The sequence below is a fragment of the Thermothelomyces thermophilus genome, chromosome 1 (assembly GCF_000226095.1).
Source record: "Thermothelomyces thermophilus ATCC 42464 chromosome 1, complete sequence".
Lineage (NCBI taxonomy): Eukaryota > Fungi > Ascomycota > Sordariomycetes > Sordariales > Chaetomiaceae > Thermothelomyces > Thermothelomyces thermophilus.
The window spans coordinates 6,103,137-6,120,936 of record NC_016472.1 but is presented as its reverse complement, the minus strand read 5'-3'; the positions used below and the strand labels follow the sequence as shown (position 1 = coordinate 6,120,936).

The following is a 17,800-nucleotide window of genomic DNA, read 5'->3' as shown; positions in this document are numbered from 1 at the left end:
AAAAAACCCAATTGCTAAAAAGAAAAGATAGGTATGTAGCTGCTCCTAAAATTTTTGGCATCGCTGATCGTGTCTCTGGAAGGAATAGCCCATTTCTGAGTGTCCCTTCCTCATGTTGGATGGGCAGGTAATTATGGCGAGAGTGTTTCTCCACTCCTCAAAAATCCCTGAAGCCCAAGGCAGACAAAAATCCAATTGCCTGGAATTCCGGGAACACAGCATGGGGAAGTGCATGCTTCCAGGTGGAGGTACATACCTCTCGCTGGGTTCCGACGAAAAGCTACGGCGGCCAAGAGCTCAGTCGTAATAATCCGGAACACAAAGGGAAGGTTGTGACTCAAACATATATGCTGTATCCCCGGCCTGGCGGAAGAGAAGACTTGCCAGAGCTTTCATGATTTCATTCTTGTATTCGTGTCATCTCATCATACACAGTCCTGTAATCCCAGGCCCCAGGCCTTTCTTTCCCTAAGGTATTATCCTCACGTACTTCAGCGCCTTCAGTTTTTGCTGCCCCTGCCGCCCTGGTTCTTCCCTTGGCTGTGTCCCGCGCCTGCGGGCTTACTCTGGATCCCCGCACCCTTGGAATGCTCGGGAAGAGGCGCTGTCTTGTCCGCGCGGCTGACGCGAGTTGACTACCAAAGATGTGTTAATTAGATGACTGGGATGGGAAGTACGGCGTTGTAAAGGTGCCAAGTATGCAATCGATACATACTTCTTCTGGGCCGGCGCCGTGAATGATATCGTGGCCAGCTTCAACGGCATTGTGTGAAGTGCTGTCTCCTGGGCGAGGCATGATGACGGTGTTGGTAATGTTGTTTGGTAGCTGGATGCTTTTTCGAATACAATGAACTCAAGGTACTTTTTAGGTGATCCGTCTCGTGATTTTACGATTGACACTGCTCTCGTGAAGCGGAGGGAAATACGATTCATATAAGCCATCGCGGAGCTATCTTACGTGACGTCATCCATCTTTTGCGTTGGTGTTGAAACGTCATGTCGGAGAACTGTGGGCAAGCGGATTGTCAAACTTGCAACAAAATGTGGAGGACACACAAAATGGAGTTCGCTCGGCGCCAAGCACAGGCACCGAACCCCGCTGCGGCCGGCCCCGCAGTAGCAAAACGGTTGAGGAGCCACAGATTGACGTCAGTTGCCGCAACCGGCGCGGAAACATTTCGTTCCAATTCAATTAATTGATCGGATCGAGGCCTAACACATTCCGTCCGGGAGGGGGGCCCACCCAAAAAGATACCGAGTGTAAACCGCGTCGGGGATGCGAGGTCGGTATCTGACCCTGCTCATCATGCCCGTCATCCTTGCGGCGCTCTACCAAAGCAGAACCACCCTCTTCCGCGCCTGGACCTCGTCATCGCCATTCGCCTCCCGGTCCGCGTGGGCTCCTACGAGTTCCAAAATGTCCACTTTCCAACACCCCGAGTACCACATCCCCATCTCCCTCCCTGAGGGTCTGTCCCAGTCGCAGCTCTTGAGCTTCCGCCCCTTCGCGGTACCGAACCCCCCCCCCCTCCCTCCCCCCTTACCTCTCCGTCAACATTTACACAATTGTCCCCACGTCTCTCATACTAACCACCAAGGTATGTACGTTACGGGGGTTACCGTACCGTACGGGTAACCGAGCAACAACAGAACTGGCTTGCGACTCTTCAGACCTCGCTCGCGGCCCAGCACTCCCGCCCGGACCACCCGTTCCACCGAGACCCGTACGCGCTGCGCTCCGTCACCGTCCAGTCCTACGACCTGTTCGGCACCGGCAAGGGCAAGGGCGGCGGCTCGGCGCCGCGGCTGGGCTTCGTCAAGCTGACGTCGCGCGTCGCCAACGGCGCGGGCGAGACCCTGCCGGGGGCCGTGTTCCTGCGCGGGCCGTCGGTCGCGATGCTGGTCCTGCTCGTACCCGACGACGCCGCAGACGTCGACGCGGAGCGGCGCGTGCTCCTGACGGTGCAGCCGCGCGTCGCCGCCGGCAGCCTGGGGTTCGCGGAGCTGCCGGCGGGCATGGTGGACGAGGGCGGCACGTTCGCGGGCCAGGCGGCGCGCGAGATGGAGGAGGAGCTGGGCCTCGTCATCGGCGAGCACGAGCTCGTCTGCCTGAGCGATTTGGCGGGGGGGGTCGGCGGCGCGGGGGAGGGAGTAGGAGGAGGAGGAGGAGGAGGAGCCGTCGGCGGAGAGGACCACCGGCTGCTCCCCCGCGCCGTGTATCCCAGCGCTGGCGGGTGCGACGAGTACATCCCGATCTACATGCACGAGCGACGGGTCCCCAGGGAGCAGCTGGCCCAGTGGTCGGGCAAGCTGACGGGCCTGAGGGACCAAGGGGAGAGGATCACGCTCAAGTTGGTGAGGATGCGGGATTTGTGGAAGGAGGGAGCGAAGGACGCCAAGTGCCTGGCCGCGGTGGCACTCTGGGAGGGCTTGAGGAGGGAGGGCAAGATCTAGGGTGTGAGCGTGCTCTCTATTTCGTTCGGTTGGTCTCTTCTGGTTTTCTCTATCCATCCTCTTATTCCTCTAACTCTGGCAGTCCTAACACCAACCTAATTCGTTGGCGCCACGGCGTTGCTCAAGATTGGCTGGCAGTTAAAGCTTGAACTTCTTGGCGATCTCGATACCCTCGGCGAGGTTGGCTATCCGTGCGTCGATAGCGTACCCTTCGGCCTCGAGCTTGATGCACGCGCTCCACAAGTCCGCGAGCTTGACGTGAAACACCTCAATGAACTCGTTTTCCTCGAGCTCGGGCTTGAGATCTTGGTTCGCCGGCAGGCTCATGTCCACCGTGACGTGGACCATGCGGAGATTGGTGTTGCAAAATCCGGGATCTAAAGGCATCCGGATGGTCAGGGCGGCTGGGGGATGGGGGGGAAGGACCGGGGATGGTTCAGGTGGCTGGCTGCCCGACTCACCGTTGAACATGACGGGCGACGTCTCGAGGGGCTCGGCCACGTATCCCGTCTCCTCCTTGAGCTCCCGGACCGCCGCCTGCTCGGCCGTCTCTCCCTCGTCGATGAGGCCTGCAGGCAGCTCAATGACGATCTTGTCCAACGGCGGACGGTACTGCTTCTGGAGGACAATCTCGGGCCCTGTTGTGCTTGGTTGGCTCGGGGAGTCAGCTGCGTCGAAGCGGTGGTCTCATCTACCTGTCTCCTTCTCCAAGATGGCGACGATGCCGACGCCGTCGATATCGCTGTTCTTCGGCCGAGTGGTTCGCTCGGCGGACTCCCATGTCCGCGTTACCCCGTTGGGGTCTTTATATGTTTTTCTGAATGGTTGTCAGGCACCTTTCGCGAACTGGTCATCCAAGGTTGGATGGCGGTTTCTGTCATCTCACTCACTTGACCAGCTTTGTCCACACCGCCTCGCTGGCGGCCTGATTATGGTGTTGCGCCAAAAGTGGTTAGTCTCGGGTGTGATCTCTATCTGCCGGCTGGATCTGGGCCGAAATCCCCAAGACATATTGACTTACGAGAGGCTCAGTGGATATGACTCTGGCTCGCCCTTCCGACATGATGTTGTGCGCGCAGGCGATCCAGAATCTCGGTTTTGTGTGCGGGTGGTGTAAGTTGCCTCTTTCAACTCCGTAATCAATGCTTCTGCGAGATTAGAGAGAAGCTTGAGCGGGTCCCGTGGTCCCTGTTGCGTTAGTGTGGATAGTGGACCCTTGACACCGAGCCCATCCCCGGCACAGGATCCGCGGTGCCGGGCGTCAGAACTACCGCAGTGGGTCCCGGGGCCGTCATCCAGTGAAATCCGGCGGTTGCCAGGGACCGGAGCCTCTTTCTGCACGCCAGCTCACCCGCATCGTCGCTTCCCCTGTCGATGCGCTGGCGGTCCCGCCCTGCTGTCTTGTGCCGTAGGTCCCAGTACCGACTCGCGCCAGCTAGCCTCTGAATTCTGCAGTCTTTCGTTTTTTTTCCTGTGCAACACCGTCGGACCCAAGTCTGGGTCACGGGATCAGGTGCAGAATTGTATGTACTGTACCTCGGGTTTCGGCACGGTCCTGTTGTCCGCGATGCAATTCAGCTGTTCGAGAGCTAGGGCTTCTTTGTACCTGCATATCGGGAGTACATTAGGGGCCTAAAATTGTTGCTGTATAAGTCAGGTAGCTATGATGTACATACATATGTAGCTTCCTCGATATGTACAGTACCTGCTTGATACACAACACCCTGGCATTGTCCTTCCCAGCCAAGCGCCAAACAGACCAAAGGTTTCCACAGCATCACCTGGCACTTCGCCCATGAGCGTCTCGGGACGGAAGCATCAAGCTCGGTTCCGGCTAGGAGAGATCCCGGTAAATGCTTCTGAGAAGCAGGATATAAGCCTCATGAAACAGGATATTTTCCACGCTTAATTGCAAGCGACTTAGAATAAGACTGCCGATGCACATCCTGCCGTTAAATGGAACACTGGGAGGCTCAAATTACCATGCTTTGGCGCGTTATAAGTTGAAAACCTCTTCCCCTCGAAGAAAAGAAGAAATAAAAATGAAACAGCAAACATTTACAGAGGCAACAAATGAACTCTGATCAGTCGAGAGCTATGCGGGCGTCGGTGAAGAGGTAAACGTTCGATGAAGAGTTTAAACGTCGTTGCGCTGGGAATCAATGACTACGCCTTGAGGATGTCGGATCTTGGGATGAAATACGGGGATTCTCTCGGTGTGTCTTGATTAAATTTCTTGGTACTCTAAGGTTTTAGAGAAATTGTGACATCGGATAGAGAGATTCGGTACTTGTTGTGGTGTGAATATCCAGAATCTGGCGTACCGCACTACAGGAAGTCAGTCTGCACCTTTCACCGTACGATAAGAGGTCAAGATAATGATAGTATATCGTCGGATTAGCTGGAGATTGGACATCTAGACGGGCCCATATCAGTATAGGGGAGAGCTTCACTAGATAATCAATTGCCAATTGTTGGACTTGGCAAATCCGGGATATTTTCGTGCACATTCTTGATGTGCTCGATCTGGACCCATCGGCTGGCGAAACCATTGCCCGGCCTCGACCGTCCACAGCCGGGGCTCGTACAGAGAAAACTGCCGCCTCCCTTGTGCATGTCGTGTTCCTTTTGCTCGTGGAGATACCGAATCTCCTGAGTCGCGAAGATCTTGCCGCAACTTTTGCATTGGAGCGACTTCATGTGCACCAACAGGAAATTGCTGGGTTCATGTCAGCCATGAAGACGATTGACGGTCGGGGTTATCCGCGACATACTCATAGTCCGCCCTCAGCACAGAAGGCTTATGATCACAGTAGTCCTCTCCTTCCCAAGGGCAGTGCCGTAAACCGTCCTCTTCCTGAACTGCGTCTTCGTAGAGGGTGTGGCCCTTCAACTCGTTGATATTCTTTATCGGGCGAAGGGTTGACGGGCCCTCGGGGCTGGCGCCGCTCTCGGGCTGTCCCGTCAATGTACCCGGATCGCGGTCGGAATCGCTGTCTTCTCCGTCGTTTCCAGGGTTTGCCGTTAGAGCCGCTAGGAACAGATGCCACAAGTGACGTTCCACATGGTTAATCGTCTTCTCTCTCCCGGCTTTGATAAATTGCTGACAGAATGGGCATGTCTTGTCGTCCCAGCGTGGATGGACTTCATGTTGAGCCTGAAGATGGGCGATCCACTCATTTCTTGTCTGGTAGGGCGTGCGCGAACAGTCGCAAGAGAGCTGGCAGCAAACCCACGGTCGTAGGTCCGAGAGCAGATGACGCCTGTACCAACAACCGTCAGTCGGACGATCACGACACCTTTCCTTTTTTTTTTTTTTTTTTTTTTTTTTTTTTGCGTTTTGTATCCCTGGGGCGAATACGTACCTCCACGCAGAGGCTCGTTCTGACTTAGCCACCTGCCTTCCGCACGCAATGCACGGAAACTTCTGCCCGACTTGGAGCCCCTCCGGCTGTGACGGTAACGGGGTCTTTGTGTCGCCTTCGTCAACTTCGGCATATGAGGCGAGGGTGCGAGCGTAGGAACTGCCGGCAGGCATGCTACCCTCGCGAATATCACCCGAGCCTTGGCTTGGATCCTTGATACTAGTCCCGTAACCTGAGTCCTTAGGAGGCTCTTCGCCAACCGCATCCGGCTTTGTTGTAACAGGAGCGGTTGCTGCTTGCCTCTCTGCGTGCAGTCTCATGGTTGTGTCGTAGAGCGCCCTGCTAATGGACCGGGCCAAGCCGTCGTCACACTGAGGGTACTTCTGCTTTATACCGTCAAAGAAAGGCTGGTACTTGATGAAATCTGAGACTTCGGGGGGCGGTGCGGGCGTCTCCTTGGGAAATTCACGGATTGGGTCTTCGAGGCAGGGTTCCAGATCAATCAGGAGCTCCACATCACTCTTGAGGCTCCCTAGAACCTCTTCAGTTGACGGCCCATCCGAAGCCGATTCCTCGGAATTCGCCTCTGAGTCGTCCGAGTCGGATTGAATTTGGACGTGCTGAAGCGCTCCGTCCCGGACCCATTCAATTTCCTTCGCCTTGGTCTGCAATGTTTCGATGTGTTCGCTTTGCTCTGAGCTCGATGGGCCGGCCTGCAGAGCCTGTATAATCAGAGGGAGGAGATCTGCGCAGGGAGTCTCGTCAGCGAGTGCAACTCTACTGCATCTATTTGACGTCTCAAGGTACCGTTCGTCAGCGTATCGCATATCCGAATCATAATTTTGATGATCAATTGCTGCAAGTTTTGCGAGTCCTTGAGGGCATCATCGAGATTGCCGTTCCCGACCTCGAGATCATCGCCCCATTCCACAAAGTTGTCGTACACATTGTCCAGAGTGAGAAACAACGGCTTGAACGTTGTCTCTCGGTCTTTCGCATCATGACTCTCCAGTCCAGTCAAAGCACCATTGCAGAAGGACGAGATGCAGTGGTAGAGCTGGCTAATGATCCTGTCTGGCCTTGTGTTCTCTTCGGACGTGGGCAGAACACGTTCAAACCATTCCTCTGTCATTCGGCGGCGAAACAGTGGGATGTCGTCCTGCCTAGAGTCAACACGTTCTAGTGCTTTGCCGGTGAGGGACATGATGACCAGTTGAAGAGTGAGGGAAACGTGGCAGCGCCGAGCGCATCGATGCTGTGTGACGGAATAAAGAGTCGCCCAAAGCGCAAAGCCAGCACTTCTTGCCCACTCTGCCGAGATCTTCGAAGGAATTGCTCGCTATGTCAGGTGATAAGGGCGATGAGAAGAGCCGCCTAACCCTCCCTTGGAAGGTCACGGGAGGGAAGAATTCAGGTCCGACTGGCACCGAACCGACAGAGCAGGGCAAGGTGAGTCGCTTTAGTGGCGGAGCAAGTCCGAATGCAAGCCACTTCTACCCGACATCTAAAAAGAACTTCGAAGTGAGCTGAGCCGTTTGCACATGATTGGGCACTCGTAGCACTGCCATACTGCGAGAAGGGGAAGGCTGCAGTCGTGTAACCCAGAACGAAACAGAAACAATGCCGATCGCAAGGCTCGAAGAAACCCTATTAGTCTGCTGAACCGTGAAGGAAGGGTGAGCCGCACTCGTCTCGCTTCAGCCTGTGCATGCCTTCAAAACCACCCTACAACAGCTTGGCTTTAATTTAGCATAGGCTTTTCGGCAATTCTACCCACTTGTTGCTTGTTGGAGTTTCAGTTTGGACTCCAGACTCTTTTCATCTAATATCCCGCGTCGTCTGAGTAGCCTACTGTTGTGCCTCGACTGCCTGCGGCCCACAATGGCCGAGATTGCTCTTGCCGTTGTCCCTATCTTCTTCGGCGCTCTGAAGGGCTTTTCCAAGATCCGAGAGATGGCCCATCTGCTGCGTCACTACCCAAAGGAGATCACGGATTTGCGTAACAAGGTTGACATTCAATGCAGATGCTTCAAAACAGAGGTCTATCATCTCATCATTGACACTCTCGACGACCACGTCGCCCAGTCCATCATATGGAATGAGCACCATGAATACTGGAGGAATGAGGCCCTTGGCGTGGCGCTTGAACAGCACCTTGGAGGGCTGTATCACCACTACACGGAGACCATGGAAAACGTCAATGCAGAGCTGGAGGAGATTGCAGCCAGCTAAGTGTTTTTGCATCGCCAGATAGCAAGGTAGGTCGACGAAGGTGTTGCAGAGGGGTGCTCCGCAGCAGCTGACTGGCAGGACCTACTATATAAATAATAGTCATCCAAGTTTAGGGAAACCAGGGACAGTTTTCGACTTGCCTTCAAGAAGGAGCAATACCGTGAAAGCATCCGCCAAATCAAAGAGTGGATTGCGCTGCTCAAGACGATCAGAAAGCTCGCCCGGAAGATGCCCAAGAAAGCCGAAGCCGCCATCGTTATCCAAAACGAAGCCGACCTCGAGAGCCTGCTAAAGCCAGCGCGCGAGATACCCAAGCAGGACAGAGCCGCCACCGACATCCAAGACGAAGACAATCTTGATAACCTGCTAAAGCAATACGGATCGATACGACACCTGTCCTCCGGGCTTCAGTCCCTCGTCCGACGGCAGTGGAGTTGCTCCTATTCTTTCCATTCCCATCACGTCAGCAGGTTGTTTCTTGAGCCGGATTGGAAGCAGAAACGCGTCTTCTGGCTACTCGAGACAACCGGGCAACAAGGCCATGCGGTGCTCAAGTTAGTGAGAAGCAGATCCTCGAAGATGAGCAATGCTAATGCTTTGCTAGTAATCGTTGTCTGTTCGGCGTTGAGAGCCAAGCGCTGGGACTCTTGACGCCAGTGAGCATGAGTTCCAAAACTCGCAGCGAGATCGAGACACCGAGCCAAAAGAGACCAAGGACATCGGTCGAGGGACCCCCGAGAACGATTGGAAATGCCCACATTGACGGGGTTCAATCCGCTGACAGCCAGTCCCTCTGCCAACAACTCGAAGGGCGTGCGGCGTCTCCATGCGCGGAAGCAGCGGGACAAGTCGACGACTACAAGGCGCGGGAACGATTCAGCTTCGAAGCCAAAGACCTAGGGAGCTGGAGCGGTTACGCAGTGTCGTTGGCGACCGAGCTCTTCAGTCAGCCAGTCGACGTCGTGTCGAACCGCGAGCGCGTGCAACTCGCGCTGGCGCTCCTCAAGGCTACTTTGATCAACCATTCGACCCCAGCGTGGCCCAAGGGCTGCGTGTTTGAGGCTGCCGACATCCTCAAGAAACCTGGTGCTCCCGTTCTTATCCGATGCACTTGGTACGCTGAATCTCCAGCTCCAAGTTGGCGACCCAGGCGGCGACGACATGGACATCGAGGACGGCTCGGTCGCGTCCGAGGAAGAACTTCGGGAAACATACGGCATACAGAACCAGGTCCTCTACAGACTCGGCGTTGCTCTCCTGTCCATCGGGCTGTGGGCCAAGATCGACTGGAGAGAGTTTGCGGCCGTTCGTCGCAAAGCAAGAGCGCTCGATTCTCTTGGTGGTGCCTACAGAAAAGCTGTAGAAAGGTTGATTTGGGCAAACTTCAACGTAGCCGCTCCCACGAATCTCGACAGCGAGGATTTACGGAAGGAAATCATTCAAACTGTCATTTGTCCTCTGGAGAAAAAAGCAAAAAGGCGATGAGAGCGTCATTGTAGGGCAACTCGGATCTGGCATATGTATGGAGTCGTTTTTGTCTGGGGTAATTATGCCAAGAACAGCAGGGGTTCGAAGCAGCTTGACGGAAATCACAAAAGTGCTTAGAGTGTGTGTGTCACTGTACGGATTCACCAAAGGCTTGCAATTTGGCCAAGGCAGACTGGGAAACCGGAAAACTGGGAACAGTTGGCTACCAAGTTGAATCTATTAACGAGTGTACTGTGCCGTATTTCCATCTATTCGCATGATGGATATGGCACAAGCGAGATGGTCACTGGAAGAGAAGAAGGCTAAGTGGTCCTGGCCACGCATGCCCCAGAGTTGGTGCCTAATCACATCTTGGGGTGTTCTTTGCCCTGGAACCACCATCCTGCCACCGCGCAAATGTATTTTTGTCAGGCGGGATCCTGCTGCTTGGCCTATGTTAATCAGATCGTGACGGGGCTGGGCTTGCCCTTGCAGCACGGCGGATATAACAGTCAGTATACAGTATGTATGTATGTATGTATGTATGTATGTACATACAATACATACATACTTGGGCCCTGTAGCAATGCATGCTCAGAAGAGAAGGAAGACGTGTCTGTTAACGTCACCAACCACGCTCGCCAGGGCTGGGCCAATTGAGGCGTGCCGCATTCTTGTTCTAATGCTGTGCCCCGAAGAATCGATCGATGCCAGGGCCGGGATCTGAACTATCTCTTGAAGGTCCAATCTGACCTGCCTTTTTGGGCGCTTAACGCCTTTGAAACGAGCACTGGCACCATCCTTAGCGGCGCATTTTTGCCGGGCGATTACGATTGATTACGCGGGCACTCATCCCTGCTTCTCTCCAAAAGACGTTCAAGTTATCCGTATAAACCCGTCCTCCCATCTGATTACACGGCTATTGCTGTTTCTTCGGCGTACTCGATCTCCAATTCGGTACATCCTTGCTGCAAAGGCACCCTCCTCACTGCCCTTATGTCTGGGTAGCCTGATTCTCCCAACCCCAAAGGACTGGACCCGACCAGGCTCCACACTCCACCATGGCCGCCAGCTCCCGCGCCCGATCCGTCGATCTCATCGACGCGGATACGGAGCGGACCGCGTTGCTGGCCGCCACGCCCACTCAGACGACACCCGCTTCCACCCGTTCTCAATCTCCCGGGTATAGGACAAGCAAATCCATCAGCCAGGCCGTACCCAACAACGAGGATGAGGATGAGGATGACGGCGACAATGATGCCGCCGCCTCGGCAGCCTCGGCCGCCGTAAACCACCTCCGCGCCCTCCTCCGCCCGCGCGTGGTCGTCCTCTCCATCGTCCTCATCTTCTTCATCGAGCTAGGAATCGGCATGGGCATCCCGCCCACCAACGCCGTCATGGAGAGCATCATCTGCAGGCAGATGCATCCGGGGATCTTCCTCCCCCCGGCGAACACCACTGCTCCCCCCGTTCACCTGCCTGGACCCAACGTCCCTGAGCTTCCCACCAGCACCAGCACCAGCACCACGGTCGCGGCGGCGCAGGGAGGCAAGATCCGCCGCTTTGCCGGCGGCGTGATCCTGGTCGACGACCCGACCTGCAAGCACCCGGACGTCCAGGGGTACTTGGCCATGCTGCGCGGGTGGCAGAACACGTTCGAGTGCTTCCCGGGCCTCATGGGCGCCGTGCCCTACGGCATCCTCTCGGACCGCTGGGGCCGACGGCCGGTGCTGGGACTGGGTCTGGCGGGGATCAGCGCGTCGGTTGCGTTCACTTACATCATTTGTCAGTGTCTTCTCTTTTCTTTTCTTCTCTTTCTTTCATTTCTCCCTTTTTCGCAGTCTTAGAGAAGGAAGAGTGTATGGCTTGCTGACGATGGAGCAGTCTACTTCTCGGACGTGGTGCCCTTGTGGACGACGTGGTTTTCGGCAGCCTTCCAACTGTGAGTTGTCCAGCCTGTTCGTGACGGCAAGAATGCTGTGTCTGACAATTCGGGTCCTTTTTTTTTTTTTTACTTTGTTAGCATTGGTGGCGGTGGCAGCATTGTTGTGGCCATGCTGTATACGGCCGTCGCAGACGTTGTCCCCCCGGCCGAGCGCACGACTGTGTTCTTCCAGATGGCGGCTGTCTTCCTCGCCTCGCAAATGATTGCTGGTCCTCTCGGCGGCGCCATGCTGCTCTGGGACCCGTGGATTCCGCTGCTCGTCTCCCTGCTTGTCCTGGTTCTCACAGCGCTATCGGTCCTGGTCTACCCAGAGACGGTCCACCTCCATGATGGGAAGGGATCGCGGGAAGAGTCGCACCGCGTCGGAGATGACACCCCCCCAGTGACAAAGCTCGTGCACAAGGTACGGGAGGGGTTCGTCGATATGCGGGCGTTTGTGCTCGGCAACGTGAGCGTGGTATTCTTGTTGCTGTCGTTCGTTTTTGTTGTCCTGGGCCGCTACGTCGGAGAGATTCTGCTGCAATATTCGACCGACAGGTACAGGTGGAGTTGGAGCACGGCGTCGATGGTCCTGACAATCCGCAACGCGGGTAGCTTGGTGACTCTGCTAGCAGCAATGCCCGTTGCTAGCTGGTTCTGCACTCAGCGCCTCGGCATGGAGAGCGTGGCCAAGGATCTCTGGTTGACCCGCTGGTCAGGCATATTCCACGTCGTGGGCAGCTTCACCATTGCCGCTGCCGCCAACGGTATCGTCTACTCGTTTGGACTCGCCTGGTTCGCTCTCGGATCGGGCATGGTAGCGACGACCCGCTCCTTACTCAACACATTGGTGGAGGAGCACCATGTCGGAACGCTCAACTCGCTCATTGCCTTCATGGAGACGGTGGGCCTATCAGTCTCCGGCCCCTTACTGGCCGGTAGTCTCCGTGTCGGGCTGGATCTCGGCGGGGCATGGATCGGCATGCCCTTCTTCACTGCCGGCGTATTTTTTGTTATTTCTACAGCGATAGTGTGGTTTTTCAGGCTGCCAGATTCGCGGTCCTCGAGTACAACAGCTGAGCCGTCATGCTGAGGAAGAATATCACATTCCCAACGCGTCTTCCGTTTCTCTCTCTCTCTCTCTTTTTCCTCCCCCCCCCCTGTGTTTGGAGTTCGGGGTGCGGTTAGATTGGGGTCGATATAGACAATTACTTCGAAGACACTGTATGGAGAGTTGGAACAGTTGGCGTTCCTGTATGTACAGGCATACACCTACCCCGGGTGGTTAACAGGTCTCTATCTGGAAACGCAACAGCATTTGAACCGGAGGGAGGAGGGAGAATGGAGTGAAGGGAAAGGGGGGGGGAAGAAGGGGGGCGGGGAGTTCTGGTTTGTGACTTCGCACCGATCCAGACACCATGGCTACGGGGTCATGCACTATCTGAGAGGAGTCGCATCAACCACCGAGACCACTGGCGAGATGGTTCGAGCTCTGCGATAGATCGTCTATGGTGTAGCATGCGAATCAGTGTCTGAATGCAAAATCAATGCCCCTTTAGAGAAGATGGAATACACGACGCCATATAACCAAATGGCATGGCGTCATACAAATAATTTACGGCAGTCACGCAGTCGCCTGGTCGGGATGTTCGAAGGTTCCGTGACGACTGTGCCCGCACCCCGTGATAAGAAGTTAAGTAAGGTTCGGGCACCAAACGATTCCTCCCGCTTGTCTCAGAGCAGCCACCAAGGGATGGGAAAGAAAAAAAATCGCAGTTACGGAGCATAAAATGCACGGGTATGCACAGTGTCTTACTTGCTGTGTTGTACATACGGATTATGTGATCCGCACAGCCAGGTTGATTGTGATTGTCGCCGTCTCGTGCTACTGTGCTCCGCACGAAGCCCTTGGGTACAGGCGCGGGGCGTTTTGCAACGGTAAGTACATACCAGGTACGCGTTCCGCGTTCGTCAGAGCGCGCCTTGGGGCGGTCTTTTTATGAATTGAACATGCACTGTGTGCTCTTCGAGGAGGAGGGAAGAAGAGACATTGGAAGAGAGAAAACGGAAAGAACAATGGAACGTAATAGTGTACTGTAGTATGTACGGATTAGTGTAATCCGTACGGTACTGTACACTACGGATTGCCCCTGAATGACCGGCTGAACGGCTCATCTATGTTCTCCAGATGCCGCTCTTTCCCGTTTTGGGTTAACTGACCCAGAAAAACAATCTCCTTGCGCTCAGGTTCTTACCTCTGCTCGGACCCTCGTAACTGTCAGTATTGGCCACTAACTGAACAGGACCAGCACGAAAAAGGAACGACCCCAAAGTTCGAGAAAAAGCTCGGCAGGGGAGTCGCATAGCCCTGTTCCCTGTTCAGCACACCAGCAAGGTGGTTACTGGCAACAGCGCGAATCATCTCCACAAGCGCGTGGCTCCATTTCAAGATCTGTCCCGAAAGGGATACGAGTGGCTCTCTATCCCAATTCGTCCTCTAGCCAATTCTTCCCCTTTTATTCCGTTACCCCCCTTTTCTGACCCAGGGTACTTTCGCCTTGCGGCGTGAAAGAATCACCATTGCGGCCCTGGGTTCGCCGCCCGCTGTCCGTTCCGGAGCCCACACTGCCGCTCTTTTCAGTGCGGACTCCCCTGTCGATCGTTTTCTCTGCCGTCATTCGCTTCGAATTTTGGAATTCTTCTACGGATTACAGCCTCACCGCCAAAGATCGGTGATATCAGAGCGTTTGCTTGCCGAACCCCACATTGACATAACCCCTTCCGGATTTGGCACCGCAGAGTGCCCGAGAGCATCTTCGGTTCATCTCTCTGCCCCCGGCGACCCCTGCTCGCTCGCCTGGGAACCAACTCAAACCGTGTCGAACGTCGGGAGGCCTGAAATGGCTGCTTGGATTGCCGTGGTCAAAAGAAGTCCTTCGACAACATAGCTTGGAAGCATTTCCACGTTCTCGGCTCCCACTGGGGCCCATGGCCAAGTGAGGTCGGTGCCCGAACCTGCGCGACCCTCAGCTGGCCCAAGCACTGACGACGGTTCTGCAGTTCATGGTATATTCAGAACCAAAAGTCGCTCGTTCAGCATGGTCTCGATCTTCGGCCTCAAGGTCGGCGGCAAGAAGAAGTAAGTGGGCTTATGGCTTTGGCAAGTCTGCCAGAGGGAACGCCTGCGAACCGCTGATGGCACAGGAAGTCCGATGACAGGCCCGACTCGGAAAGGCAGGCGCAGCAATGGAAGCGCGTAGATCAGAACGCCCTGGGAGAGGGCCAGTACTCTGGAGAGAACGCCAACCAAAAGGGCGTCGTCAACGGAGGCATCAACTCCGTGCCACGAGCCGGCACGCCCCAAGGGATTCGCAGCGGCGCCGGTCCATACGCCAATCGCGACACCCACAACCTCGCCGCCGCCAGCATGTTTGACCTAGGTTCCACCAACACTGCTCGCCGGGGCAGTCAAGCGGGCGTCCTGATTCGGCCCCACGCCTCCGACGCCAACATGCGGACTCGATTTGACGCCTACAACGGTTCGTCCACGAGCCTTGCCACACCCGGTCCCGGATTTGGTTCACGCTTCACTGCGAACAACGGATCTTCGACTAGCCTGGCGGCGCTAACGCGCGGATTCAGTGCGCGATTTGGCGCGAACAATGGATCTTCGACAAGTCTGGCCGGTCCGGGACCTGGAGCTGGATCGCAGCCAGGAACCCCGGGTCGGACGAAAGCATGGGTCAATCCGCTTGATGTTCACTTTGCGAGAAGTCCCCCTCCCGGCCGTTCCCCATCCGGTCCAACTACTCCCAGATCTCCGCTCGACTCTATACAGCTACCGCCGACACCGACCACAGATGGCGAGACGGGCTCGGTGTTTGGAGAGGGCGCGGATGAGATGGTTGACGCTGTTATAGCCTCAATCGAGAAGCGAGAGCAAGAGGAGAAGGAGGCAAAGAGAAGGGAGAGGGAACTGGAAAAGCAGAGGGAAACAGCCCGGTTGGAAATGGAGAGGCTGGAAAGACAGAAGTCTACCGAGAGCACTCTATCCACCAGGCGTCCCTCGGCCCCGCAATCACCATTGGAGCCGCAACAGAGGGCCGTCGAGGAACCCAAACTCCAGGAGCCCGTGTTCCGAGGCAACATTGACCTGAGGCCAGGCAGCCGAAACGGGCCAGCACAGCCCTCTTCCTTGCATCAGGGGCCACCTCCCACAGGCCCTCCAACCCAATGCCTCCCCCAACCACCCGGACAGGGTCCACCGCGCCAAGGACCTTTCGGTCCTGATGATGAAGTACCCGGGGGGCGGGCGCCACGTCAGGCTCCTTCGGTCAACGGACCCGGGCCAGGACCCGGGCCTCGACAGAATAGTTTCGGTCCCCAGCAGTCTCGCCCCAAAGGGCCCTATCCGGCTCCTCTAGCTCTCGGTGCCTACACGCGTGCCCAGGGGCCGAGTTCGCAAGAGACTCCTCAAAAGTCTCCTCAAAAGGTCTACCGCCCTTACCGGCCACCTCCTCTCCAGGGCTGCGGCCCGCTCGGCCCGCTACCGGACGGACTCCGGTCACCAAGCCCTCCTCCCCGCACGCCCGGCGTTGAAAGTCTTCGTTCGCAGAGCCCTGCACTTCGGAGCCCCGCCCTCAGAAAACCCTCTACCATTGAACAGCAACCCTCGGTGTCCAATTCGGAAGCGGAAGAATCCAATAGCAGACGAGGCACTCCTGCTCCGGAAGCGCAGGGCGTGGTGCCGCTGATATCCACACTGACCTCCCCTTCCACCGCGACCTCGCCGACAGGGTCAATCCGGAGATTATCTCTCGATGATGAACCAGCGGAGCAGCTTGCGCCGCCCGTCATTCGGAACGTTGCTGCCAAGCGTGATACGCTGAGATATAACACCCCGCGGCAACGGAGCCTGTCGATGAAAATTGAGGAATTGGAGAAGACGCTCCTCGACGCGCAACAAGCACATGTGTCTCGGGAACCATCACGCTCGGAGGCCGGTGTGGCCAGCGCGACCAGCAGCGTCTACAGCGACGGGATCAAGGACGATGACGATGATGACGGTCCGATCCTGTCCATCCAGCCAGCCCCGCTCCGAATCCCTCCGCCCATGTCGCCGCCGGTCCCGGCCGCCGCTGCTGTCTCTAACCGTCCGCAAAGTCCGATGAGGGGTCCTCCCAGACGAGGACCGCTGCCACGCCGGCCGGCCTTGGAGGAGTACGGGGTGTGTAGCAGCAAGGTGGCCAACAGTCGTGGGGGAACACCGACCCCGGCATCGAGGAGTGGCAGCACCGACACCTATAGCGCCCACAGTTCTCCGCCCTCCCGCACCGGCACGCCCCAGCTTCGTCATCACAACTTTAGGCGTGACCTGAACCGGGCCAGCCCGGCACCCACACTGGACGCTGCTGAGCGCGTCCGTCCAAATCCCGTCGTCGACACGGGCTTTAACTTTGACTTTGGCTTCACTTCGAGCAACATCAGGCCGCCCACTCCCGACTCGACGAATTGCTCGCTGGCGTCGCCGGCCGGTGAGGCGGGCCCAACGCTGCCTTCCACCTCGGAATCAGCCCAAACACAGTCGAAGGGCGAACCGAAGGGCGAACCGAAGGCCGAGCCGCCATCCAAGTTTACCCGTGCCAACGCTCCCGCGCCGCTCAACCTTGACTTCAACTTCTCTCCTGACGCGCCGTCTCGAGACCCGACTTTAAGTCCGGCAGGAGGGTTGTGGACGCCGCCTATCCGATCGGTACCGGCCGCCTCAACCACGTTTGACGGGAGACCGTCTACGTCGGGCGGACCAAGCCGGTTCGGGAATGGCGGTGGGTTGGCCGCGTCGCCAAACTTCGTCTCTAAGTTCCCCGAGAGGTTGGCATCCGAAGACGACGACGTAGCGACGTTTATGGGTATCGGCGTAGCGCGGGGCCCGAGCATCAGAGAGGTGAGGCGGCCGAAGACGTCGGGAGGGAGGAGGCCACAGGCGGGTATGGTGGATTCTTTTGGGACGGGCTTCATCTGAGGCATTGCATACTCTATCTATCTACTCTGTCGCTCGCTTTTCTCTTCTTCAGTTTTGCATATACCCCGATGTCATTTTCTTTTCCCCTTCATCTATACCCCCTCAATTCATCGATATCATCATGGCTGCATACTTTTCGGGTTTCAAAGGTTAAGACCATCAACATCAACCGGGACATGGGCAATTCATTTCTTTTACATGCTATCGCTTTGAACATAAGAACCAGATTTTGCCACCAAGCAGCTAATAACGCCGTGTGTGAAAAGCATCCAACCGCGCCCTAAGCCTTGTTTTCTTTTTAAAAATTCGCTACATCCATGCCTTCTCTCGTCCAAC

The 17,800-nt window shown here is 56.3% G+C and overlaps 8 protein-coding genes across 8 annotated transcripts; 5 read left to right on the top strand and 3 right to left on the bottom strand.

Annotated features, from left to right (window-relative positions):
- Nucleotides 1-25: 25 nt before the first annotated feature.
- Nucleotides 26-1,012, bottom strand: MYCTH_2297299 (uncharacterized protein). Its single transcript, XM_003659784.1, has 2 exons — nucleotides 716-1,012; nucleotides 26-635 (listed from the first exon to the last, which is right to left on the bottom strand). The coding sequence occupies exons 1-2, from the start codon at nucleotides 794-796 to the stop codon at nucleotides 501-503; spliced, it is 216 nt and encodes a 71-aa protein (XP_003659832.1). The 5' UTR covers nucleotides 797-1,012; the 3' UTR covers nucleotides 26-500.
- An 88-nt stretch (nucleotides 1,013-1,100) lies between these two features.
- MYCTH_2297296 (uncharacterized protein) lies at nucleotides 1,101-2,629 on the top strand. The gene is made up of 3 exons (XM_003659783.1): nucleotides 1,101-1,510; nucleotides 1,651-2,457; nucleotides 2,537-2,629. The coding sequence occupies exons 1-2, from the start codon at nucleotides 1,307-1,309 to the stop codon at nucleotides 2,452-2,454; spliced, it is 1,008 nt and encodes a 335-aa protein (XP_003659831.1). The 5' UTR covers nucleotides 1,101-1,306; the 3' UTR covers nucleotides 2,455-2,457; nucleotides 2,537-2,629.
- MYCTH_2050031 (uncharacterized protein) lies at nucleotides 2,593-3,517 on the bottom strand (the record flags this gene model as incomplete). Its single annotated transcript, XM_003659782.1, has 5 exons — nucleotides 2,593-2,831; nucleotides 2,916-3,092; nucleotides 3,150-3,271; nucleotides 3,345-3,379; nucleotides 3,476-3,517. 5 exons carry the CDS (start codon nucleotides 3,515-3,517, stop codon nucleotides 2,593-2,595), a joined length of 615 nt encoding a protein of 204 aa, XP_003659830.1.
- Nucleotides 3,518-4,785: 1,268 nt separating this feature from the next.
- On the bottom strand, nucleotides 4,786-5,220 carry MYCTH_2297294 (uncharacterized protein). Its single transcript, XM_003659781.1, has one exon. It carries the CDS (start codon nucleotides 5,152-5,154, stop codon nucleotides 4,915-4,917), a length of 240 nt encoding a protein of 79 aa, XP_003659829.1. The 5' UTR covers nucleotides 5,155-5,220; the 3' UTR covers nucleotides 4,786-4,914.
- Nucleotides 5,221-7,696: 2,476 nt separating this feature from the next.
- Nucleotides 7,697-8,625, top strand: MYCTH_2297292 (uncharacterized protein). Its single transcript, XM_003659780.1, has 2 exons — nucleotides 7,697-8,077; nucleotides 8,151-8,625. The coding sequence occupies exon 1, from the start codon at nucleotides 7,701-7,703 to the stop codon at nucleotides 8,049-8,051; it is 351 nt and encodes a 116-aa protein (XP_003659828.1). The 5' UTR covers nucleotides 7,697-7,700; the 3' UTR covers nucleotides 8,052-8,077; nucleotides 8,151-8,625.
- A 29-nt stretch (nucleotides 8,626-8,654) lies between these two features.
- On the top strand, nucleotides 8,655-9,650 carry MYCTH_2297291 (uncharacterized protein). Its single transcript, XM_003659779.1, has one exon. The coding sequence runs from the start codon at nucleotides 9,213-9,215 to the stop codon at nucleotides 9,534-9,536; it is 324 nt and encodes a 107-aa protein (XP_003659827.1). The 5' UTR covers nucleotides 8,655-9,212; the 3' UTR covers nucleotides 9,537-9,650.
- Nucleotides 9,651-10,406: 756 nt separating this feature from the next.
- Nucleotides 10,407-12,797, top strand: MYCTH_2297289 (uncharacterized protein). Its single transcript, XM_003659778.1, has 3 exons — nucleotides 10,407-11,303; nucleotides 11,403-11,460; nucleotides 11,542-12,797. The coding sequence occupies exons 1-3, from the start codon at nucleotides 10,580-10,582 to the stop codon at nucleotides 12,533-12,535; spliced, it is 1,776 nt and encodes a 591-aa protein (XP_003659826.1). The 5' UTR covers nucleotides 10,407-10,579; the 3' UTR covers nucleotides 12,536-12,797.
- A 1,572-nt stretch (nucleotides 12,798-14,369) lies between these two features.
- On the top strand, nucleotides 14,370-17,647 carry MYCTH_2297287 (uncharacterized protein). Its single transcript, XM_003659777.1, has 3 exons — nucleotides 14,370-14,443; nucleotides 14,503-14,581; nucleotides 14,647-17,647. The coding sequence occupies exons 2-3, from the start codon at nucleotides 14,541-14,543 to the stop codon at nucleotides 17,462-17,464; spliced, it is 2,859 nt and encodes a 952-aa protein (XP_003659825.1). The 5' UTR covers nucleotides 14,370-14,443; nucleotides 14,503-14,540; the 3' UTR covers nucleotides 17,465-17,647.
- Nucleotides 17,648-17,800: the final 153 nt, after the last annotated feature.